Below are 10,000 nucleotides of genomic sequence, written 5' to 3'. Positions count from 1 at the left end.
CTCCACATCTCCTCCCCACCTCTCCTCTCCACCTCTCCTCTCCTCTCCACCTCTCCTCTCCTCTCCTCTCCTCTCCACCTCTCCTCTCCACCTCTCCTCTCCACCTCTCCCTCTCCACCTCTCCTCTCCTCTCCACCTCTCCTCCACCTCTCCTCTCCACCTCTCCTCTCCTCTCCACCTCTCCTCCCCACCTCTCCTCTCCACCTCTCCTCTCCTCTCCTCCTCCCTCCTCTCCTCTCCTCTCCTCTCCACCTCTCCTCTCCACCTCTCCTCTCCACCTCTCCTCTCCACCCTCCTCTCCTCTCCACCTCTCCTCCACCTCTCCTCTCCACCTCTCCTCTCCTCTCCACCTCTCCCTCCACCTCTCCTCTCCACCTCTCCTCCCCACCTCTCCTCTCCACCTCTCCTCTCCACCTCTCCTCTCCTCTCCACCTCTCCTCTCCTCTCCTCCTCTCCACCTCTCCTCTCCACCTCTCCTCCTCCACCTCTCCTCTCCACCTCTCCTCTCCACCTCTCCTCCCCACCTCTCCTCTCCACCTCTCCTCTCCACCTCTCCTCTCCACCTCTCCTCTCCACCTCTCCTCCACCTCTCCTCCCCACCTCTCCTCTCCTCTCCACCTCTCCTCTCCTCCCCACCTCTCTCTCCACCTCTCCTCTCCTCTCCACCTCTCCTCCACCTCTCCTCTCCACCTCTCCTCTCCTCTCCACCTCTCCACCTCTCCTCTCCTCTCCACCTCTCCTCTCCTCTCCACCTCTCCACCTCTCCTCTCCTCCCCACCTCTCCTCTCCACCTCTCTCCACCTCTCCTCCCACCTCCTCCCACCTCTCCTCTCCACCTCTCCACCCTCTCCTCTCCCCCTCTCTCTCCACCTCTCCTCCCCACCTCTCCTCTCCACCTCTCCTCTCCTCTCCCACCTCTCCTCTCCACCTCTCCACCTCTCCTCTCCTCTCCACCTCTCCTCTCCACCTCTCCACCTCTCCTCTCCTCTCCACCTCTCCTCTCCACCTCTCCTCCCACCTCCCTCTCCCACCTCTCCTCTCCTCTCCACCTCTCCTCCACCTCTCCTCTCCACCTCTCCTCTCCTCTCCACCTCTCCTCTCCTCCCACCTCTCCTCTCCCACCCTCCTCCACCTCTCCCTCCTCTCCTCTCCACCTCTCCACCTCTCCTCTCCACCTCTCCCTCCCCACCTCTCCTCTCCACCTCTCCACCTCTCCTCTCCTCCCACCTCTCCTCTCCACCTCTCCTCCCCACCTCTCCTCTCCACCTCTCCTCTCCACCTCTCCTCTCCACCTCTCCTCTCCTCTCCACATCTCCTCCCCACTCTCCTCTCCTCTCCTCTCCACCTCTCCTCTCCTCCCCACCTCTCCTCTCCACCTCTCCTCTCCTCTCCACCTCTCCTCCACCTCTCCTCCCCACCTCTCCTCTCCACCTCTCCTCTCCTCTCCTCTCCACCTCTCCTCTCCACCTCTCCTCCACCTCCTCCCCACCTCTCCTCTCCACCTCTCCTCTCCCTCTCCACCTCTCCTCTCCACCTCTCCTCTCCACCTCTCCTCTCCTCTCCTCTCCACCTCTCCTCTCCACCTCTCCTCCACCTCTCCCCCACCTCTCCTCTCCACCTCTCCTCTCCTCTCCACCTCTCCTCTCCACCTCTCCTCTCCACCTCTCCTCTCCTCTCCTCCCCACCTCTCCTCTCCTCTCCACTTCTCCTCTCCACCTCTCCTCCCCACCTCTCCTCCTCCTCCTCCTCCTCCTCCTCCCCTCTCCTCCTCCCCTCTCCCTCCTCTCCACTTCTCCTCCCCACCTCTCCTCCCCACCTCTCCTCCTCCTCCTCCTCCTCTCCTCTCCACCTCTCCTCCCCACCCCTCCTCTCCCCTCCACCTCTCCTCTCCACCTCTCCTCCCCACCTCTCCTCCTCCTCCTCCTCCTCCTCCTCCCCACCTCTCCTCTCCACCTCTCTCTCCTCCCCACCTCTCCTCTCCACCTCTCCTCTCCACCTCTCCTCCCCACCTCTCCTCCTCCTCCTCCACCTCTCCTCCCCACCTCTCCTCTCCACCTCTCCTCCCCACCTCTCCTCTCCACCTCTCCTCTCCTCTCCTCTCCACCTCTCCTCTCCTCTCCTCTCCACCTCTCCTCTCCTCTCCACTTCTCCTCTCCACTTCTCCTCTCCTCCTCCTCCTCCTCCTCCTCCTCCCCACCTCTCCTCCTCCTCCTCCTCCTCCTCCTCCTCCTCCTCCTCCTCCCCACCTCTCCTCCCACCTCTCCCTCCACCTCTCCTCTCCACCTCTCCTCTCCACCTCTCCTCCCCACCTCTCCTCCCCACCTCTCCTCTCCACCTCTCCTCCCCACCTCTCCTCCTCCTCCTCCTCCTCCTCCTCCTCCTCTTCCTCCTCCTCCTCCTCCTCCTCCTCCTCCTCCTCCTCCTCCTCCCCACCTCTCCTCCTCCTCCTCCTCCTCCTCCTCCTCCTCCTCCTCCTCCTCCTCCTCCTCCTCCTCCTCCTCCTCCTCCTCCTCCCCTCTCCAGCAATGGACTCCCCGGTCGGTCTGCGCTTCTCCGAGGTCCTGACCAACTCCTTCACCGTCCACTGGGTGGCGCCCCAGAGCCGGATCACGGGCTACCGTGTGCGTTACCAGATGTCCAGCGGCGGGCGGGCCAATGACGAGAGGCTGCCCCCCTCCAGGAGCCACTTCACCCTGACGGGACTGGTCCCGGAGACGGAGTACCTGGTCAACATCTTCGCTGTCAGGAGATCCCAGGAGAGTGTGCCCCTCAGCGGGAAACAGAAGACTAGTGAGTGTCCTTTACACTACAGCTACATCGGACCAGCCACAGTGGACAGACCAGATTGTTGTTTTGCGTGTTTATAGCACAAGTGCTAGTTTTCAACACTAGTCCATTGAAGCTTTTCTAAAAGATATAATAAAATGAACAGTAAAATACAGAATTAAAATCACAAATCCGAACAAATAGTTACCAGAGCAAGAGTCCATGATCAAAACAACAAAACCAGTCCGCGTCTAGTCTACATATGTGAACACTGCTGCTTTGATTTCAGCCATACCTTGAGTCCTCTGCTGAAGACGTTGGCATTGGACTCCAGTTTGCGAAGGAAATCCGTGATTGGCAATGTCACAGACTCATTCTTTAATTAATTCCGTAATTCCGTAATTCACTCACACTTAGCCACTCTGCCCCTAGTGGCGGCTCACAGGCATGGCACTTTGTCTAAGACTAGTTCAGTCTTTGTGAGAATGCTCAGGATCTTTTGATGACATTTTGTAAAAGTTAGACTTTCAGAACCTTTTACTAGTGGATTATGATTCTCTCTCTCTCTCTCTCCCTCTCTCTCTCTCTATCTCTCTCTCTCTCTCTCTCTCTCTCTCTCTCCAGTCTCGGACGCCCCCACAGACCTGGAGGTGGTGGACTCCTCTCCCAGCAGCATCACCATCCGTTGGGACGCTCCCTCTGTCACCGTGCGCTACTACAGGATCACACACGGAGAGACAGGTAGGTTTACTACAGGATCACACACGGAGAGACAGGTAGGTTTACTACAGGATCACACACGGAGAGACAGGTAGGTTTACTACAGGATCACACACGGAGAGACAGGTAGGTTTACTACAGGATCACACACGGAGAGACAGGTAGGTTTACTACAGGATCACACACGGAGAGACAGGTAGGTTTACTACAGGATCACACACGGAGAGACAGGTAGGTTTACTACAGGATCACACACGGAGAGACAGGTAGGTTTACTACAGGATCACACACGGAGAGACAGGTAGGTTTACTACAGGATCACACACGGAGAGACAGGTAGGTTTACTACAGGATCACACACGGAGAGACAGGTAGGTTTACTACAGGATCACACACGGAGAGACAGGTAGGTTTACTACAGGATCACACACGGAGAGACAGGTAGGTTTACTACAGGATCACACACGGAGAGACAGGTAGGTTTACTACAGGATCACACACGGAGAGACAGGTAGGTTTACTACAGGATCACACACGGAGAGACAGGTAGGTTTACTACAGGATCACACACGGAGAGACAGGTAGGTTTACTACAGGATCACACACGGAGAGACAGGTAGGTTTACTACAGGATCACACACGGAGAGACAGGTAGGTTTACTACAGGATCACACACGGAGAGACAGGTAGGTTTACTACAGGATCACACACGGAGAGACAGGTAGGTTTACTACAGGATCACACACGGAGAGACAGGTAGGTTTACTACAGGATCACACACGGAGAGACAGGTAGGTTTACTACAGGATCACACACGGAGAGACAGGTAGGTTTACTACAGGATCACACACGGAGAGACAGGTAGGTTTACTACAGGATCACACACGGAGAGACAGGTAGGTTTACTACAGGATCACACACGGAGAGACAGGTAGGTTTACTACAGGATCACACACGGAGAGACAGGTAGGTTTACTACAGGATCACACACGGAGAGACAGGTAGGTTTACTACAGGATCACACACGGAGAGACAGGTAGGTTTACTACAGGATCACACACGGAGAGACAGGTAGGTTTACTACAGGATCACACACGGAGAGACAGGTAGGTTTACTACAGGATCACACACGGAGAGACAGGTAGGTTTACTACAGGATCACACACGGAGAGACAGGTAGGTTTACTACAGGATCACACACGGAGAGACAGGTAGGTTTACTACAGGATCACACACGGAGAGACAGGTAGGTTTACTACAGGATCACACACGGAGAGACAGGTAGGTTTACTACAGGATCACACACGGAGAGACAGGTAGGTTTACTACAGGATCACACACGGAGAGACAGGTAGGTTTACTACAGGATCACACACGGAGAGACAGGTAGGTTTACTACAGGATCAGTGTAACATAAGAATAATTTAGTATATTCAAATAAATAGCCAAATTGGAAATGGATTCCGGTAGACTGCAGTGTTATAATGCATTTGTATCCCTCCTTCCCTCTCCCCCCCCCCGCCCCCCTCTCTCTCCAGGAGGCCACAGTAACCCTAAGGAGTTCACGGTCCCCGGGTCTCAGTCCACTGCTACCATCACGAGCCTGAATCCCGGTACCGACTACACCGTCACAGTCTACGCTGTGACCGGAAGAGGAGACAGTCCCGCCTCCAGCACGCCTATCTATGTCACTCACAAGACAGGTAAACAGAGACTCTGACTCAAATACATGGAAGCTGTCATTGGCCTGTTGGTTGGTTTTTGAATTAGAACTGAACGTAATCGCACGTCAGCTTTGCCGACAAGCGGTGATGTACTGTTTCCGTCAGTCCTCTAAGAGTTCAACCTCACAGAGACCTGTCATCAGCCATGTCAGGACGGGACGCTCCTCATTTACAAATAACTCAAAACAAACATAAACGTGGATCAGTGTAGCCGGAGCCTATAGCGTGCTCATTCTGTGGTCCTCTGGAGCTCAGTGGGTAGAGTGCTTTGATTCGTGGCACTAAACCTACTAGGGTCGAGGGTTCCATTCCCACCGGGGCCACCCGTACTGAAAAGAATGTATGCAGTCATTCCATTGCAAAGCACTCACAAAATGAGCTTATGAGACTGATTATTAGACTTGATTCTTGATTCTTGATTCTTTCTCTATCTTACTCTCTCTCACTCTCTCTCTGTTTCTCTCTCTCTCGCTCTCTCTCTCTGTCTCTCTGTTTCTCTCTCTCTCTCTCTCTCTCTCTCTCTCTCTCTCTCTCTCTCTCTCTCTCTCTCTCCAGGCATTGACTCCCCGTCGGAGATGGAGGTGACAGACGTGAAGGACAGCAGTATCACGGTGAGGTGGACCCCGGCTCAGGGGCCCATCCAGGGCTACAGGATCACCGGGGCCCCCAGGAACGGACAGGGTCCCTCCTTCTCAGAGGTGGTCGCTCCGGGTAGGTGTTTCAGCCGGGGACCAGTCAGTGGAGAGCACATTAGTAGTCCTGTCATGTGGGGAGTGGAGAACAACCAGAGACTGGCCTGTGATTCATTTACAGGGTTCATACGGGTGCTGGAAATCCTTGAAAATGCTTGTATTTCAATGTGGTGTTTTCAAGGTTTGAAAAGTGCTTGAATTGTGTATAAAGTGCTGGAAAGTTATTAAAATTGTAATTGCATTGTATACTTTCATAATAAATCGCTGTCTGACTGAATAGTTTGGTTTTTAGATAAAGAGTTTTTATAGTTTATTGAGTGATTGTTTCATATTGGCTCAGCCAGGTTATATAGGATGCCAAGTCTACATACTTTTGGTTGTTTATAGCACAATAACATCTGATTTAATTTGATGGAAGAAGTAATTAAGTAAATATTGAATTGACCACAGCCGCATAAGATGCTGGAAAAGCTTGAAAAGGCACCTTGAAAAAGCTTGAAAAGAGCTTGAATTTTGCTTTGGAAAAGGTGTAAGAACCCATTTAGCATCAGGTCATAGTTTAAGACAATGGTTCTCAAGAATAGTCTCCGGAATATTCTATGAATGTATGACTGAACCTAATTCTAACAAAGTGTCTTTCTTTCCTCTGCTTGTCTGTTTCTCCTTCTTCTCTCTCGTCTCTCTCTCTTCCCAGACCAGACAGAGATGACATTCTCAGGCCTGATGCCCACGGTGGAATACATACTGAGTGTGTACGCTCTGGGACAGGACGGAGAGAGCCCTCCTCTGGTCGAGACAGCTGTGACAAGTATGTATCTACCGCATGGCCCAATTTGGGATGGCGTCAAGTGAGACCTTTTGGAGCCGGTCTGTTGACAGTGAATTAGTGACTATGAGCGACTTTTATGTGACCCGGCACGGTCTAGGTCGGATTGTGCTGGCAGAGAAGATTCTTCAGAAAAGCCGAAAACTTTGCGCGATTCAGAAATAGGTTGAAATAGAGATATTGACATTTTTTTGTGCTTTGAAATGTTCTCTATCTGTTTCCTTATTTGCAAAACTTAATATGACTTGTAAATGTGTTAATTATTGTTAACTTGTCCGGCTGTATAATTTCCCTCGCTGTTTAGAACTACAGTTGTGTCGTGGGGGAGGGGCTGAGTACTTTCAGTTTCAGGCGTGGAGACAGACTTTCAAGTTTGCTTTTATTCGTCACGTATAAAGTACATGTACTTTACATTGAAATGCTTGGTTCTGTATGAGCCCCTGATAATGTGCTTCATACAGTGTGTGTGCAATGAGTGTAGATGGTTGGATTAGTGTTGCATAGAGTCATTGAGCATCCTGATGGCCTGGGGATAGAAGCAGGGTCACAAGTCACCAGAATAACAAAGGCGGGCTACTCTTCAGACTGGAAGGTAAAGTAGTCATTAAGCATAGCAAGATAAATGGCTCCAGTTTCTTTGAGGGCCTGTAGCTCTGGAATAAGTAGTGTGTTATCAGCATGATTCATAAGACATAGATTGAAAAGTATCCACCTGATTTGTACAAGCGATGGCTTATTTTGAAGGTATGAACCTGTACTTTCATATCATGTAAATCGTATAAAATACTATCATATCATATGTGACCCCGACCAGTGCTTTAGCCCACATGTCTATATTTTCATTTTCCAGATTTTTCCAGATTGTGAAAGTACAGAATGTAAGCTTTCAAATGATGTGTCATACTTTGAAATCTGAGAATGTTATTATTGTGATGTGCTAATGTGCATTGTGAACATACAAATGAGTTCTCTGAATCAGAAAATGTACCCATATTATCCCAGTAACACGGTTTCTGTACATAGTGTCCTAGGAGCTATTCCACTATTCACTGTCTCTGGAGCAGCGCCAGGATTTATCTCTTGATGACATCATCTCTCTGTCTCTCTGGTGTTCAGCTCAAGGAGAGACTCGTTCATATTCACAAATCAAAAACCAGCTGTATGATATTATGAAAATAACATATGTGAATTCTAATTTGGGGTGGATTTTTTCCTGTAATGCCTAAGCACATGTTTAGTCTGCTAAATGTGTAGCCTAAATATTAACCATGATGTAGGACGTAAATAAGACAAACAACTATTTCACACTGATGTCCAACGTTATATCACCCAGCTGGTGTTATGGAACCCTGGGGCCTCAGCTATCAACATTCCATATTCCAACATTCCATAACTTTATACTAGATTCCATCGTACAATTGTTTCCGAAAATATGATAACAAGTACAACATGGTCAGGCCGATGTTTCTAGTTGCAATGGTGCGATAGGTAAGATGAGTTGGTGGACCTCTCAGTAGGCCTGGACTGGCCATTGGGCCTACAGAAACAGAATAGAGGTTAATTGGCTTTACAGGTTAATTGGCTAGTGGTCAACAGTGTCAGACTGAGTGTAGCTGTGTGAGTGTGAATCAGGGTGTTGCTGAAAAGGAGTGTTCAGAGAACCTACTAATAACAGCCTGAACCTGACCCTAGATCAGTTTGAGAAGCTCAGAGAACCTATTAACAGCCTGAACCTGACTCTAGATCAGTTTGAGAAGCTCAGAGAACCTACTAACTAACAGCCTGAACCTGCCTCTAGATCAGTTTGAGAAGCTCAGAGAACCTAATAACAGCCTGAACCTGACTCTAGATCAGTTTGAGAAGCTTAGAGAACCTACTAATAACACCCTGAACCTGACCCTAGATCAGTTTGAGATGCTCAGAGAACCTACTAACAGCCTGAACCTGCCTCTAGATCAGTTTGAGAAGCTCAGAGAACCTACTAACAGCCTGAACCTGCCTCTAGATCAGTTTGAGAAGCTTAGCGAAACCACCCCAGGTAAATAAAAGTTTAAAGAAAAATACACAAATAAATGAATACATTTCTCCACAGCTGTTGACCGTCCCAAGGACCTGACCTTCTCTGATGTGGACTCCGGCTCTCTGAAGATAACGTGGGACAGTCCCGAGGGCGTGGTGACGTCCTACCGCGTCCTGTACGCCAGTCCCGAGGAGGGGGAGAGGGAGCTGCGCCCCGCACCCAGAGGAGACGCAGAGTCGGCCATCATCTACGGCCTGCGACCCGGAAGTGAATACACGGTGAAGGTCATCGCCCTGCACGACCGCACGGCCAGCCCCCCGCTGGTGGGCACCCAGGCTACAGGTACGGAGCACACATCGGCATAGACACTTATTTTTTGTATCTACTTTTTTCTCCTTCTTTTTCTGTGATTTTTCTCCCCATCCCAATTTACCTCTCGTGCCAATTCTCCCTCCCCTGTCCTGATCGTTGCTCGCATATGCCCCCTACTGGCCGGTTGTAGGGAGGATAGAAGCCTTGCATCACATGTCCCCTCCGATACATGTGGAGGCAGCCTGTCACATCTTTTCACCGGCCAGCGTGGACTCTCATTTGGCGAGGAGTAACGTGTGGGAGGCTCACACTGCCCCCGCCATTTTCCTGACTTTGCTGTGCAGGTGCCCCAACTGACCTGTAGGAGTCGCTGTTCATAACGACCAGACTACCACCCTTCGACTTCTACCCGCTAACTCTGCCAATTGAGTTAGTATGACGGCCGGCCCAAGCCGGGGGCAACACCGACAGCCAGATTCGAACCCGGTGTCTCTTGCGTTGGTGACGAGCACAATGTCTGCTGTGCCACCCAGCCGCCGGCATAGACACTTATTATACTGTACTTATTATACCTCCTCTCAAGCCCTGACAGTATAACTATAATCACTAAATAGTAAATACCTATCGCCAACTTTAATCTGACTCTTAACATTATGCCTCTTGTCCTAAATAAGTCCTATATTTCTATGTATGCGGATGATTCAACGATTTACACATCAGCCTCAACAGCCAATGAATTAAATACGGTCCTAAAGGCAGAGTTGCAATCAGTGATGGAATGGATAAAGAATAACAAACTAGTTATAAACATATCAAAGACAAGTAGCATCATTTTCGGTTCAAACCATACTCTAAGAACGAACCCAGTCTTGAAACTTTTGATAAGTGATGTGGTAATTAATCAAGTCCAGGAGACTAAACTCCTAGGGGTAACATTAGA

General features: G+C 50.6%; 1 protein-coding gene across 1 annotated transcript in view; it reads left to right on the top strand.

Annotated features, from left to right (window-relative positions):
* The window catches only part of LOC311228525 (fibronectin-like), a 156,804-nt gene that overhangs the window by 95,430 nt on the left and 51,374 nt on the right, over window positions 1-10,000 (top strand). The window contains 6 exon segments of the mRNA XM_084314427.1: window positions 2,524-2,790; window positions 3,391-3,507; window positions 5,025-5,189; window positions 5,766-5,921; window positions 6,597-6,710; window positions 8,821-9,107. Of these exon segments, the coding sequence (XP_084170553.1) occupies window positions 2,524-2,790; window positions 3,391-3,507; window positions 5,025-5,189; window positions 5,766-5,921; window positions 6,597-6,710; window positions 8,821-9,107 (1,106 nt within the window).

Source organism: Notolepis coatsorum (assembly GCF_963971535.1).
Source record: "Notolepis coatsorum genome assembly, chromosome: 5".
NCBI lineage: Eukaryota > Metazoa > Chordata > Actinopteri > Aulopiformes > Paralepididae > Notolepis > Notolepis coatsorum.
Note: the sequence above shows the minus strand (reverse complement) of the source record. Positions and strands in the feature narration are given on the sequence as shown.